Below are 15654 nucleotides of genomic sequence, written 5' to 3' on the forward strand. Positions count from 1 at the left end.
AATAGATCAACAAAAGAGAAAAATAACAAGAATATTCAGGACTTGAACTCAACTCTGGACAAAGCTGACCCAATAGACATCTACAGAACTCTCCACCCCAGATCAACAGAACATACGTTCTTCTCAGCACCACATCATACTTATTCTAAAATTGACCACATAATAGGAAATAAAACACTCCACAGCAAACGCAAAAGAGTGGAAATCATAACAGTCTGCCAGAACACAGTGCAATCTAATTAGAACTAAGGATTAAGAAACTCACTCAAAACTGCACAACTACATGGAAACTGAACAACCTGCTCCTGAATGACTACTGGGTAAATAACGAAATAAGGCAGAAATAAATAAGTTCTTTGAAACCAATGAGAACAAAGACACAACGTACCAGAATCTCTGTGACAGTTAAAGGAGTGTGTAGATGGAAATTTATAGCACTAAATGACCACAGGAGAAAGTGGGAAAGATCTAAAATTGACATCGTAACATCACAATTAAAAGAACTAGAGAAGCAAGAGCAAACAAATTCAAAAGCTAGCAAAAAACAAGAAATAACTAAGATCAGAGCAGAACTGAAGGAGATAGAGACACAAAAAACCCTTCAAAAAAAAAATCAATGAATCCAGGAGCTGGTGTTTTGAAAAGATTAACAAAATAGACCACAAGCCAGTCTAATACAGAAGAAAAGAGAGAAGGCTCAAATAGACACAATGAAAATAATAAAGGGGATATCACCAGTGATCCCACAGAAATACAAACTACCATCACAGAATACTACACATCTACTCAAATACACTAGAAAATCTAGAAGAAATGGATAAATTCCTAGACACACACACCCTCCCAAGACTAAACCAGGAAGAAGTCAAATCCCTGAACAGACTAATAACAAGTTCTGAAATTGAGGCAGTAATAGCCTACCAACCAAAAAAAAAAAAGCCCAAGACCAGATGGATTCACAGCTGAATTCTACCAGAGGTAAAAAGAGGAGTTTATACCATTCCTTCTGAAACTATTCCCAACAATAGAAAAAGAGGGACTCCTCCCTAACTCATTTTATGAAGCCAGCATCATCCTGATACCAAAACCTGGAAGAGACAGAACAAAAAAAGAAAATTGCAAGCCAATATCCCTGATGAACATGAAAGCAAAAATCCTCAATAAAATACTGGAAAACTGAATCCAGCAGGACATCAAAAAGCTTATTCACCATAATCAAGTCTGCTTCATCCCTGGGATGCAAGGCTGGTTCAACATACACAAATCGATAAATGTAATCCATCACATAAACAGAACTAATGACAAAAATCATATGATTATCTCAATAGATGCAGAAAATACCTTTGACAAAATTCAACAGCCCTTCATGCTAAAAACTCTCAATAAACTAGGTATTGATGGAACATACCTCAAAATAATAAAGAGCTATTTATGACAAACACACAGCCAATATCATAGTGAATGGGCAAAACTTGGAAGCATTTTCTTTGCAAACTGGCACAGGACAAGGATGCCCTTTCTCCTCACTCCTATTCAACATACTGTTAGAAGTTCTGGCCAGAGCAATTAGGCAAGAGAAAGAAAGAAAGTGTATTCAGTTAGGAGAAGAGGAAGTTAAATTGTCTCTGTTTGCAGATGACATGATGGTATATTTAGAAAATCCCATAGTGTCAGCCCAAAATCTCCTTAAGCTGATAAGCAACTTCAGCGAAGTCTCAGGATGCAAAATCAATATGCAAAAATCACAAGCATTCCTGTACACCAAGAACAAACACAAAGCCAAATCATGAGTGAACTCCCATTCACAATTACTACAAAGAGAATAAAATACCTAGGAATCCAACTTACAAGGGACATGAAGGACGTCTTCAAGAACTACAAACCACTGCTCAACAAAATAAAAGAGGACACAAACAAATGGAAGAACATTCCATGCTTATGAATAGGAAGAATAAATATTGTGAAAATGGCCATACTGCCCAAGGTAATTTATAGATTCAATGGTATCCACATCAAGCTACCACTGACTTTCTTCACAAAATTGGAAAAAACTACTTTAAATTTCATATGGAACCAAAAAAGAACTCACATAGCCAAGACAATCCTAAGCAAAAAAGAACAAAGCTGAAGGCATCACGGTACCTGACTTCAAACTATACTGCAAGGCTACAGTAATCAAAAGAGCATGATACTGGTACCAAAACAGATTATCAGATATATAGACCAATGGAACAGAACAGGCATCAGAAATAATGCCACACATCTACAACCATATGGTCTTTGACAACCCTGACAAAAACAAGCAATGGGGAAAGGATTCCCTATTTAATAAATGTTGTTGGGAAAACTGACTAGCCATATGCAGAAAACTGAAACTGGACCACTTCCTTATACCTTATACAAAAATTAACTCAAGATGGATTAAACACTTAAATGTAAGACCTAAAATCATAAAATCCCTAGAAGAAAACCTAGGCAATACCATTCAGGACATAGGCACGAGCAAAGACTTCATGACTAAAACACCAAAAGCAATGGCAACAAAAGTGAAAATTGACAAATGGAATCTAATTAAACTAAAAAGTTTCTGCACAGCTAAAGAAACTACCATCAGAGTGAACAGGAAACCTATAGAATGGGAGAAAATTTTTGCAATCTATCCATCTGACAAAGGGCTAATATCCAGAATCTATAAGGAACTTAAACAAATTTTAAAGAAACAACCCCATCAAAAAGTGGGTGAAGGATATGAACAGACACTTCTCAAATGAAGACATTTATACTGCCAAAAAACACATGAAAAAATGCTCATCATCACTGGTCATTAGAGAAATGCAAATCAAAACCACAATGAGATACCATCTCATGCCAGTTAGAATGGCGATCATTAAAAAGTTAGGAAACAACAGATGCTGGAGAGGATGTGGAGAAACAGGAAAGTTTTTACACTGTGGGTGGGAGTATAAATTAGTTCAACCATTGTGGAAGACAGTGTGATGATTCCTCAAGGATCTAGAACCAGAAATAACCTTTGACCCAGCAATCCCATTACTGGGTATATACCAAAAGATTGTAAATCATCCTCCTATAAAACACATGCAAATGTATGTGTCTTGTGGCATTGTTTACAATAGCAAAGACTTGGAACCAACCCAAATGCCCATCAGTGATAAACTGGATAAAGCAAATGTGGCACATACATACCACGGATACTATGCAGCCATAAAAAACAATGAGTTCATGTCCTTTGCAGGGACATGGATGAAGCTGGAAACCATCATTCTCAGCAAACTAACACAGGAACAGAAAACCAAACACCGTATGTTCTTACTCGTAAGTGGGAGTTGAACAGTAAGAACACATGGACACAGTGAGGGGAACATCACACACTGGGGCCTGTCGGGGGGTGAGGTGACAGGGGAGGGATAGCATTAGAAGAAATACCTAATGGAGATGACGGGTTGATGGGTGCAGCAAACCACCATGGCACATTTATACCTATGTAACAAACCTGCACGTTCTGCACATGTGTCCCAGAACTTAAAGTATAATTTTTAAAAAATGCTTGACTATTGCACTTACTTTTGTGGACAAATTTATAAAGTTATTTAAAATCAACTCTACATGCCTAGTTTCAACATTCACGACCAATCCTTGCCTTACAAGAATTCCTTTTAAGCTATTTTTTTTCAGTTCTCATTGTTTGGACCCACATATATAATAATGTTTTCTTCTTGCTTACATATATAAATACCTGGCTAAATATAAAATAGGGGCAACTTTGTTTTACCTTTTAAATTCTGTATACAGTGTTACTCTTTCGTTACATTAGAGTTGCAAAGAAGTCAGAGACCAATTTGATGTTGATTTCATTAGAGGAAACCTGAGTAATCTTATTTGTGGCCAAGTGTGGTGGCTCACGCCTGTAATCCCAGCACTTTGAGAGGCCGAGGCGGATCACAAGGCCAGGAGTTCGAGAACAGTCTGACCAACATGGTGAAATCCTGTCTCACTTGAACCCGGGAGGTGGATGCTGCAGTGAGCCGAGATCACACCACTGCACTCCAGCCTGGGTGACAGAGCGGGACTCCGTCTCAAAACAAAAACAAACAAACAAAAAAACCCAAAAAACCTTATTTGTTTTTCCTGAATGCTTACATGATTATTTCTTCATCTCAGAAATATGAAAATCCTAGTGTATTCCCTTCTCATTAAACTCACATACAAAGTGCTGTTTCTTTCTTAGACACGTGAACTTTTCTATTTTTTCCATTTATATTTGCTTCTGTCTTCTCTCTCCTTTCTTGGAACCCACATTGTAACCAAATTGTATAGACTAGATTTGTGTGAAGATACTATTAAGCACTACCTCCCTTGTAATTTTTAATTTGTGAATCGTATTTTCAAAAGAACTGCTTACATTTATCTTCTCCACTTCCTTGCCCTCTATTTATTCCTTAGTCTACTCTTGCAGTTAGTTTCCCAACCATCTTATACCTGTACCTTCATCCCTACTCCACAGAAACTAGTCCTGTGGGTGGCCCCAGAAGTCAATAATGCCAAAGTAAAGGGCAAGTCTTTTTAGTTCTGACAGAGCTTGGGTTCTCAGCATCATTCAGCCATGTTATCCACCACATCATTCTCCCTTGGTTTTCGTGATGTCTCCTTGCCCACATTATGTGGCACTCTTTCCCAGTCTCTTTTCCTCCTCTGCTCATCTCTTAAATGAGGGCTTGCACAGGATTCCATCCCAGGCTCTTTCTACTCACCCTCCAAAAAGCAATCTTGAAACTGACTACAGTCCCATAGACATTTATTCCAGATAAACGGAAATTGACCCTTCTGGTCTTTAAGCTTGAAGCTTATACTAGTTTTATCTGAGATCATTTCTCAGGAGAAAGACCACCAGGCCTCTCAAAAAGTATCAAACTGAAATTCACCAGATTATCACATCCAGACAATGAGAGGCCACGCCCCTCATTCATCATGATTTCTTCCTGAGTGCCTGTTTTCCTACACAATTACATTTCTTCCCTGCTACATAAACCCCTAATTTTAGTGGGTCAGGGATGTGGATCTGAGACTAATCTCTCATATTCTTGGCTACAGCTCCCAATTAAAGCCTTCTTCCCTGGCAATACTCATTGTCTCCTTGTTTGGCTTTCTGTGTGGCTAGCAGGAGGACCTAGGCCAAACCCCTGGTGCTTCAGTAACAGATTTTTGTGGCTGGGTTTCTGTGGTCCAGGAGTCTCAGAAGCCCTCCTAAGCAACTGCCCACCCAATTTTGGCTGGAAGTGAGTTTTGGTCTCTCTGGCCCCGCTGCTGCCAGCCCCAGCTGAGTTCCTGATTGCTAGGAAGAACAACCTTTGAAATGTGACATTGGCATCTGGATAAGTGAGTGTCCTTTGTTGGCCCAGACAGCAAGATCTGCTCCTCTCAATTTGGGAAATTTTAAAAGGAGCTTCCATTTGCAGGTTAAACAAGCCCAGCTGACTAAGAAAGGGAAGCACCCTGACTCTTTCAGTATGATACTCTAGGGAGCATGTTTGTAATTGCTGCGTTTGTGTCTGGCAAAGTTAGTGTCTTTTTTGGGTACCAGACAGCAGGATCAGCTCCTTTCAATTTGGAAAACTCCTAAGAAATTTCTGTTTGCAGGTTAATAAAGCCCAATTGAGAGAGAAACGCACCTCAACTATTTCAGTTTGGACACTGTTAGGGCTTGTCTATTGCTACAGCAGTTTGGATTGTGTTTTGGTGATTGTGTGTGTGTGTGTCAATCTAGTAATAGGAAATTAGAATTCAATAAACAAATATTCTTTTGCACTACTGTTTGCCCCAATATTCTTTGGAATCTGGAGTTGGCTGTTGAATGGGAAAGCCAGGTGGAGTCCCATGTATTCTGGGTATTAGCCAAATTTCCCATGTATTTTATGCTGCTGTTTTAAGCAGGGCTGGGCCTGGTGAGTAGTTGCCACATGACGTTCTTCTGTAGTGCTGTTTGGCCCCAGGGTTCTTTGGAATCTAGCTTCTAAAAATCGAACTGCCATGGAAACTGCTTTACCCAAAATTGTGGTTCACAGCCTTCACTGGATTACCAATTGGAGCAAACAAAGTTTAGCCATATGGGGACTTGGTTGTAGACTGGTGAGTTTGTATTGCTATCTCATGGCTAGAGTTCCAAGGTAAAAGCTATTGGATCTTTGTGTGTGTATACATGTTTAGATGTGTTTATCTAGATGTACATTAACTATGTTATACACTATACCTACCAAATTGGCTTATAAATAAAAGAGTGCTCATAAATTAAGTCCAAAGTGTTTTTCAAGTTCACATGACTTAAGTAAATCTTTATTAAACAAGCTGTCTTTTAAATTTTGATAAAATAAAATAGAAATGTCTTCAGAATTGTCAGCATATATTTTTGTCTTGGTTTTATATTTGTCTCAGCTAGATAATGTGAGGTATCAGAGTTTGGCAGAAGGTTATAAAGCTATAAACCCAGTGAATATTTGTGTGAATTCTTTATAAGACTAATTTAATAATTTAATGAAAACAGCTGAATCATCTGAGTTATTGATAAATAACAATGCCCATGCAGTTATTTTTAAGGTCCTTATTTAGGTGAACACCTGACATTCACAGGTTATAAAATGGTCAACAAGGAAATGATGCAGAAATAATCTGGATAAACTGCTAAAAGTAAATAAAATGTAAATGGTCAAGTGCTGTAGATGAATTTTGGCATAATCAGAAATATAATCATTGGATGTTTCAGTCAGTTCCAATCAAGAAAAGGTTATGATGTGGGGAACATGTTTCTAAAAATTGTGGGATGGTTCTCATCTATAAAATACTAATATCTACTAGGCAGCTCAAGATTTCTTGCTTCCTAGGTTTTTACTGAAATTTAAGGTTGTTACTAAGGATAAGAATTCTAGTTCATATGTAATTCTATATATGAAATGTGCAAAAGACAATGTGTTTTTATTCAAAAAAATAATTTTATCTAACTCAGAAGTCATCTAAAGTCTATTAATAATTCAAATTATGGACTTGAAAAGTTACTTATGAAACAATGTAGAAAAGAAGTAGAGGAGAGAGATGTGGAGAAAGTTATGAGTATGAAGATGTATTTTTGGTAAGGAAGGTTATAAAGAAAATAATTTTGTATGACAAAGCATCTTATAATGGTAAATTTTTTGTCCTAAAGTTAAATGACTGAAAAAAAAAAAAAAAAAAAGAAAGGAGGAGGAGGAAAATCCAGGACAAATCAGAAAGTCGAAGCATATCAGCATATCATAGATGGTGTAAGTCATATATAGTTTATTTCCTATTTCTTTGTGTGTCTATCTGTATGTACAGAGAAAATATATAATTTAAAAGGTTTAAATAATATTCTCTTAAAACCAGATAGAATATTGGAGAAATTTGGCTAATTAACACGGCTCATAAAGTTCTTTGTCCTGATGAAAGTAAAATAAGAAATATTGTAAAGAAACACACTGGCAGTTTGGCAGTTCTTTCTTAATATAGTTAACCATGAAGCCAGACAGAAGCCAGATATATCAACAACCAAATTTCCCTACATGCTTGCATTGCTTCACACTGTATTTGCTCTTCTGCATAGATACACTATCTATTAAAGTATATATACTAAAGTATATATACTATCTATTAAAGTGTAATCACTTACTGGTCACATACCTAAAGTGATTTTGTTTTGTTTTGTTTTGCTTTTTTGACACAGATTCTCACCTGTCATCCAGGTCGGAGTGCAGTGGCGTGATCTTGGCTCTACCTCCTGATCACACAATTTTCATGCCTCAGCCTCCTCCAGAGTAGTTGGGATTATAGATGTGTGCCATCATGCCTGGCCAATTTTTGTATTTTTAGTAGAGATGGAGTATTACCATGTTGGCCAGGCTGGTCTCAAACTCCTGGCCTCAAGTGATCTACCCACCTCTGCCTCCCAAAGTGCTGAGATTACAGGCATGAGCCACCATGCCCAGCCTAAAGTGAATTTCTTAATTGTACAATATATATATATATAGTGGTATTGGTGAACTTAAAGACATTAAATTGTGCATCAGGAACAAAATATTCATCATGTGTTTTTTTGACTCTGGGTAACACTACAGCCTCCAAGGTAAACTGAGTAGAAAATTTTCAGGTTGGTTTCCTGTTTTTTCTTTTAATTTGCATTTATTTGCTGTTTGTTCTTCTTTAGGTTTTACTTTTATATACATATATTAATAAAACCATTGATGGTTTTTAGTTTCTAATGGAAGGAAGGCTCTTACTTGGTGCCATGAATAGTCATTTTGTTTCCTATGCATTTCCAGTAACTCATCATGTGCTCTACTTATCTAAAGTTCCTAAGCTACCTTTTCCAAACCTCCAAAAATTGATAGTGGACATCAGCCTTTAAAATTTGTTTGGTTTTGCTTACCTCTAATGAACTAGAGAGCTATAAGAACTTTAAGGTTCCTGGCAAAAAATAATAAAAGGTTTATTCTTATAAGTTCTGAATAGAAATAGTACATTATTATTGGTTATTTGGAAAAGTAGATGAGAGAAATGTTTAAATGGTGTTTATTTCCAAGGTAATTCAATTCAATCAACAATTTGAGTGGTTTCAGATCTTTTCCTTTAATGAGGCAAAACTGCTACATGGGTACAAAGTTTTAAGATTCAGAAAAAAATTGGCTTTGTCTTTAAGGAAATTATATTGATTGGGCTTTCTCTCAAACTAATTTAGTTGTGTTTACCATCATTAAGATTAAATAACATTTACTTGGATTAAGTCATTAAAAAAAATTATAAGACTTTCTAGTGTTTTTTTATCCTAAGCTGTTTATCACTGATGGGCCTTCATGTGTATACTTGAAAACAAAATATGTACATACAAGTGTTGCGCCAGTTTGAAGATTCTAGTGCTGTAAGTCACCTAAATCAGTTGTCAGTACCGCCTCTAGAAACCAATCTTGGAAATGTATGATGAGGCTCTCTTAAAATAGCTGGAAAGAAATTACTGTGTGCTTATTGTCACTTTGTCCTTGTTTTGTTGTATACTTTTTAAATGAAAGATTTATCCTCATACTGAGTTTCCAAAACTCATACTTGCATTTACCTTTTTTTTAATGATGGAAAGAAAAGTTAACCATCTTACTTTGGTAAGTTTGGCACAGGACCTACCACATTTTTGAGGCTCTAGGTCAGTTTTGTCACTAGAATGCTAGCAGATAAATGCAAGGAGTAACCTAACCACTTTAATACAATGGATTGTATAATGGGTTTAAGTGTTTCAGACAGTAACTACTGGACACCAAATCCCAGGGTTTTATTTTGTGACATATTAGAGAGAATTATGGGGTTTTCTATCGTAAAAATACCCTATTAAATAATTCTTAGGAAACAATTATTTAATAATTCAAAGGTCTTTAACTCCTGGGTCCAAAAAACACCAACACCTGCTAAATCTTGAGCATTGACACCAATTGAAGCCTCGTCTTCAGACTCAGAAGGTGACAATCAAAATGAACTGCTTTCATGAGACATAGGGCTAGAAATTAAAACCATTCAATCCCTCTAGGCCCAGGAACTATTGCAGAAAAGGTGAGCATGTGAACTTGTAAGGGCTGATTTTGAGTTATAAAATTAGCTCAGGGTTTTTCTATGAATTAAACATTGACATCAAAAGCACACTGATGCAAGGCCAATGTCTGGGCCCCTGTGTCATAACAGGGTTTTCTTGGAGCATTACTCTACTCTTTAAAAGATGTATACTCTACATCTATAAAAAGATGGCTGGGTGTGGTGGTTCAGGCTGGGCGTGGTGGCTCAGGCTGGGTGTGGTGGGTCACGCCTGTAATCTCACTTCTTTGGGAGGCCGAGGCAGGCGGAGCAGCTGAGGTCAGGAGTTGGAGACCAGCCTGGCCAACATGGTGAAACTCCGTCTCTACTAAAAATACAAAAATTAGCCAGGTGTGGTGGCATGGCCTGTAATCCCAGCTACTAGGGAGGTTGAGGCAGGAGAACTGCTTAAACCCAGGAGGTGTAGGTTGCAGTGAGCCAAAATCGCACCACTGTAGCCTGGGCAACAGAGCAGGAGACTCCATCTAAAAAAAAAAAAAAAAAAGTTTACAGAAATCCTACCTTATAGTCAAACTGATTAAAATTAGGTTTACAAGGTTTTATTAAAATTAACTTTAACATTAAAAATATACCAAACAAAGGTAAAATTTGATGTTCTCTTTTGAATAAGATGTTTGTATATTATTAATGAGATAAAATATTTGTTTACCTTTTGAGTAAACTGTAGGGGGAAGAAAAAGGAGAAGGAGAGACGTTTAGTTGGCCTCATGCTATCTTTATTAGGCCGTATTGTTTGGGAAACTGAGTCACCTATCAAAGGGTAAATGTGTTTGTTTTATCTTTTTGGCTAAATGAATAACTATTTTATAGTGACCTGTGATCCTATTTTGTGATATCAAATGTCTTAAATCTTTGATAACTGACAGACTTCCCAACAGCAAAAATTTCAAGTTCTAAATTCAGGTGTTTTGTTTTGTTTTACCTCAAACTAACTTTTTTGTATATTAGCTTCCTTGAAGTCCAAGAGAGACATGTTAGGCTTCTTTGCTATGTTAGAATTATACAGGAAGCATTATCAAATGTGAGGTGGTATTTAACTTGCTTTGGGTTATATTTATATAGATGTGCTATTAATATGTGTTGCAGGATTATATGAGATTCCTAAAATTCTGATATGTCTTAATATATGGTGTCAGTAATGATGATTATTATGTTAAAGTGTTGTATGTCAACAGAAAAAAAAATTTCCTTGCCAACTGTGTCTTTATGGCTCTCCTAAGACTTTTGTCATCACAATTGTTGTTTTGCATTGATTCTTCTCAAAAAGTGACTTATAATCAGATGTAGTCCAGAGATTGTTTATTTAGGGGACTTCATGAAAAGGAGTCTTGAATGCAGATTTCTGATAACTTTGGAGATTGTGCCACTGGAATACAGAAAACTTCTAGGACTCTTAGAGTCCTAGAAAACGTCCTACAGAAAACTTCTGGAGTCCCTCTTAATTAAAAGAGCAACATGTTTATAACGATTACTAACCCAATATGAAGCACAGCAGGAGTTGATTGATGGACTGAACTAATGTGAGACTGAAATAATTTTTTATGGTTGTGTTTGAAAAGTCTGGAGAATTTTGTTTTCAGAATCTGGAGAATTTTTTTCTTTTAAGCTCTTTGTAACCTTTAAGAATACAGTATATTAAGTAGAGTATACCCTTGTAAACAGAATTTGAGGCATTTTCTCTCTCCCAAATTTCTCCAGAATTTATAAACTATTTGTGAATATTCTTAATTCATGGCAATGTGTTTTCTTGCATACATTTAATAAAAATCTGTTTTCTTTTATAATGGGACACAGTTGGAGGAACAAGTTATTTTCCCAGGGCTTTGACTGAAATGGCCTTGTGAGAGGTTCCAGCAAAGCCAATTAGGAGAGCCCATATAGACAGTAATTTTTGCTGCACTTTGTGTGGGTAAATAAGCCAAGTGTATGTAACTGAGGCTTATTTTGCAGGTAGGCTCATCCTGCTGTGATATGTCTTTGGTGGAAGTGGGGAACAGTAATGATATAGATTGTGTCTCAGAAGAAAACTATAGTAGTAGATTAACTTTTGATTCCTGGATGGCCACGTGGTCACCCATAGTATGGAACTGCACCCCACACCATTCCTTAGCATGAAGCTGCCAGAAAGATTGAGGATCAGATTCCCCATGATCCAGGAATCGATAAATAGAGGGGGACTGAAACCAACACAATAGTCCCATATACAATTCTTTCGAATAAACACAGAAATTGATCCTTCTGATCTTAAAGCTGAAACTTATATTTGTTTTATCTGAGTTCCTTCCCCAGGAAAGGGACCCCCAGGCCTCTCAAAAGATATAAAAGAACTGAAACTCATCAGATCATCACATCCGGACAATGAGACACCAGGCCCCTCATTTCTCATGATTGCTTCCTAACCCCTCCAGAGTCCATTTTCCAACACCTAGTTATATTTCTTTTCTTCTATCCATAACCCTAATTTCAATGGGTCAGGGAGATGGATTTGAGACTCATCTCCTACCTCCTCTGCTGCAGCTTCCAATTAAAGCCTTGGCGATACTTGTCTCAGTGATTGGCTTTCTGTGCAGGCAGCAACAGAACCTAGGCTGAATCCCTGGTGCTTCAGTAACAATTGCACCCACTCTCATTGTTTCAGCAAGGATCTCTACATTAATGTCTCCCCAACTGTGGACCCTTTTCCTGAACTCCACACCTGTGCAGCCAACAGTCTGATGAACATCTCTTCATTGATGTATCCAAGGCATACAAACCCAGCATACCTAAATCCGAATTTTTCTCCTCCTGCAAACCTGTCCCTCTTCCCACATTTCCTATCTCAGAAACTACCATTTATTCACCCAAGGACCAAAGCTAGAGACCTGGAAGTCATTCTCCACCCTGTCCTCACCCTTACCTCCTCACCACAACTCCCCAAGAGACCTATTGATTATACTTTCCAAATGTGTCTTGAATCCATCCATTTCTCCCCATTCCTCTGGATTCCTATTTTCCTAACTGGTCTCCCTGCTTCCAGTTTTTCCACTCTGCTGTCCTGGCATCATTGCATCTGCCCTTCTCTTTCTCCCTGTCTTGTACCTATCCAAGCCATTCCTCAAACTGAAGTCAAAGTCGTTTTTCTACAATGCAAATTCTATTTGGGTCCCCTCTCTTTATCACATTTCAGTGGATAAAGTCCAAACCTGTTCCTATCCCACTTCTGCTTGCCTCTCAAGTCTCATCTCTCTCAACTCCTGCCTCTCTCTCCACAATGCCACCATACTAATATTTTCTGGATACCTGGAACACTCTGGTTTCTCTTTCATCTTGGACCCTTGTACATAAGGAGCCCTCTAACTGCAATTTATTATTGTCTCCTTCCAGCTAATTATTTCTCCTTCATACCTCAGTTCAAATGCCAAATATCTGGGAAGCTTTGGCTGTGCCCTTTGGACTCTAGTAGACATCCCAGCTTTTTTCCATCAAAGCACTGCTGCACTTTATTATTTACTATTTTGTTACCTGCATTCACGTACGCACACTAATCACTATTAGGGCAGGGACGGTTTCTACTGTGCTCATCATTGCTTCCTCAGCTTTCAATGACATGCCCTATTAGGTAACAGGTGCTCAGTAAATTACCTCCAATGCTAACATAATGCTAACACATGAGTTGCTTATTTTATTCCATCAAGGTGTATCAAATCAATATATGAGTGCATGAAAAAATGGAATTCACACCAGTTGTTAGTGTTTCATGCAAGTACTTCTTCAGGTGCCAAGCTACACTGGTCACTAGAATGCCATGCCACGACCTTTCTTTTAGTTTTGTAGAGCAATTAGCACTCAAGTTAGTTGCCGGTCTTAATGCAATTTCCAAAAACTGCAATAACATCAGGAAAGACTGGCACTTGGAGACTTTTAGGATTCCCAGGCCCCCTCTCATCGACTTTTTTTTTTTTTAGACAAGAGTCTCACGCTGTCCTCCAGGCTGGAGTGCAGTGGTATGATCTGGGCTCACCGCAACCTCCGCGCCCCTGGTTCAAGCGATTTTCCTGCCTCAGCCTCCTGAGTAGCTGGGACTACAGGCCTGCACCACTACGCCTGGCTAATTTTGTATTTTTCAGTAGAGACGGGGTTTTACCATATTGGCCAAGCTGGTCTTGAATTCCTGACCTTGTGATCCGCCTGCCTGGGCCTCCCAAAGTGCTGGGTGCAGGGAGCTGAAGGCCCTTGGGATGTGACCAAGTCAGCATTCCGCTGGAGGCTATATGATCAAACAACAAACTGCTTATCATGAATGGAGCAGGTGGGCAAACTCACACTGCCTTGCCACCAAAAGGTTTGCTGAGACCCTCACTCCCTGGCGCTGGGCTCCTTGAAATTATTTATTGAGAAATCTGGCACCTATTGTTCGAAGAATGCAGTCTTGCAAACCTGCTGTGTATCAAGCTGCCAACCGTCAACTACTCCCCCTTGTGAACCACCCCCCCTTCTCGCTCTTTTGCCTAATAAATAAGGAGGGCTGTGTAAAGCTCAGGGCCCTTGTCCACTAGACGCAAGGTGCCCCCTGACCTCTTCTTCCAAATATACTCTTTTGTCTCTTATCTTTTATTCCCGCGTTCGCCCCTCTTTGTTCAGTCCCCCTAGGTCCGTGCGGGTTTCATAGTGGCACCCCGAACAGCAACAGCATCGGGTGCTCTACAACTGGGATTACAGCGTGAGCCACCGCACTGGGCCTCATCGATATAAGTACCACCTCCTTTCACCTCTTTCCCAGAAGCCTCTGCTCATCTCCAGCAGAAAGTAATTCGATACAAATTTACAAAATGGTCATTACCCAGGATCACCTGTCTCCGAAGCTAGATGGAAACACCTGTATTAAAGCTTAAAGTCTGGAAAAGTCCGGCTCCTCTCCAGCTTCCAGTTCTTTGGACGTGCAAATAAGACTCGGCAGAGTAAGCAAGCATCAACTTCCTTTAAGCTCAGACCGCATTTTGTGCTCAGTACAGTAATTATCTGCCCTTTGTGTCCCATCCCTTGGGCTGTAATGTATACTAAGGAAGAGCCCTTATCTCATTTCTCAATCTCTGTCAGTATCCAGCCAAGCACACAGTAGACTTTAATATTAGAGAAAATAAATGAAACAAACAGAAAATTTCTTCCCCAGCTTTGAACTAAATAGATGAGCACCCTTAAGCAAGTCGCTTCACCTCGCTGGAACTCAGTTTCCCCACCTAGGCCTCGGAGGGCTCCTCAAACTCTGGCAACCTCTAGCCTAAAATGCTGCGGAGATCTTACCACAAACTGGGGTGTCTGGCAGGCTATCTGTATTGATTAAAAGAAGGGAACGAAGCAAGAGAAAAACAAGTCCTCAAATGTATTCCGCCGAGAAGGCGCCGCTGGGGACACTCACCCTCCCCAAACCAGGGGGCCATGTAGCTCAGGATATAGGTAGGGTCCAGGGTCTTCCGGATATAATCCTGGAAGGCTAGCAGGCTGCGCCGCTGCTCCGTGGTCATGCTGGCCTCTGCTTCCAACTACGTGCCCGCCCGGCTCTGCCTCACTAGCTTTAAAGCCGGGTAGGAGGAGGGCGTGGCCAGCGGGGAAAGCAGGGATTTTCCGCTGAAATGATACCGGATGAGAGGCGGAGCTGCATGGGAATCTTAATAACTAAAAGGAAAATCGAAAGTGCAACTAGCGGTGGGCGGGGGCCGCAGAGGCTGTGCTGCCTCTCGCTAGTTTCGTTTCCCTCCGCACCGGGGAAGCCAGGAAAAGGAGAGGACCCCTAGGAACTTTTATTTTTATGATCTTAAATTTTGTTTTGCTTTTATAGCGCTAACGTTTAGATACAGTAAAATGCACACAATCTGAGTGTGCAATTCGATGAGTTTTGTAAAGTGTACACCGGTGTACCCAGTTCTCCCACGTCGGCTGGGTGCCAGGGTAAGTGGATGTTTAGCTTTATTGGGACACCGCCACCTGTTTTCCAAAATGATTGATTATATCTAGTTTACATTC

The 15654-nt window shown here is 39.1% G+C and overlaps 1 protein-coding gene across 1 annotated transcript in view; it reads right to left on the bottom strand.

Moving 5' to 3' along the window:
• RIGI (RNA sensor RIG-I) overlaps nt 1-15223 on the bottom strand; it is a 73049-nt gene extending 57826 nt beyond the window's left edge. The window contains 1 exon segment of the mRNA XM_017872309.1: nt 15050-15223. Within this exon segment, the coding sequence (XP_017727798.1) occupies nt 15050-15155 (106 nt within the window). The 5' untranslated portion in view covers nt 15156-15223.
• Nucleotides 15224-15654: the final 431 nt, after the last annotated feature.

This window comes from Rhinopithecus bieti, unplaced genomic scaffold, assembly GCF_001698545.2.
Source record: "Rhinopithecus bieti isolate Rb0 unplaced genomic scaffold, ASM169854v2 scaffold_6113, whole genome shotgun sequence".
Taxonomy (NCBI): domain Eukaryota; kingdom Metazoa; phylum Chordata; class Mammalia; order Primates; family Cercopithecidae; genus Rhinopithecus; species Rhinopithecus bieti.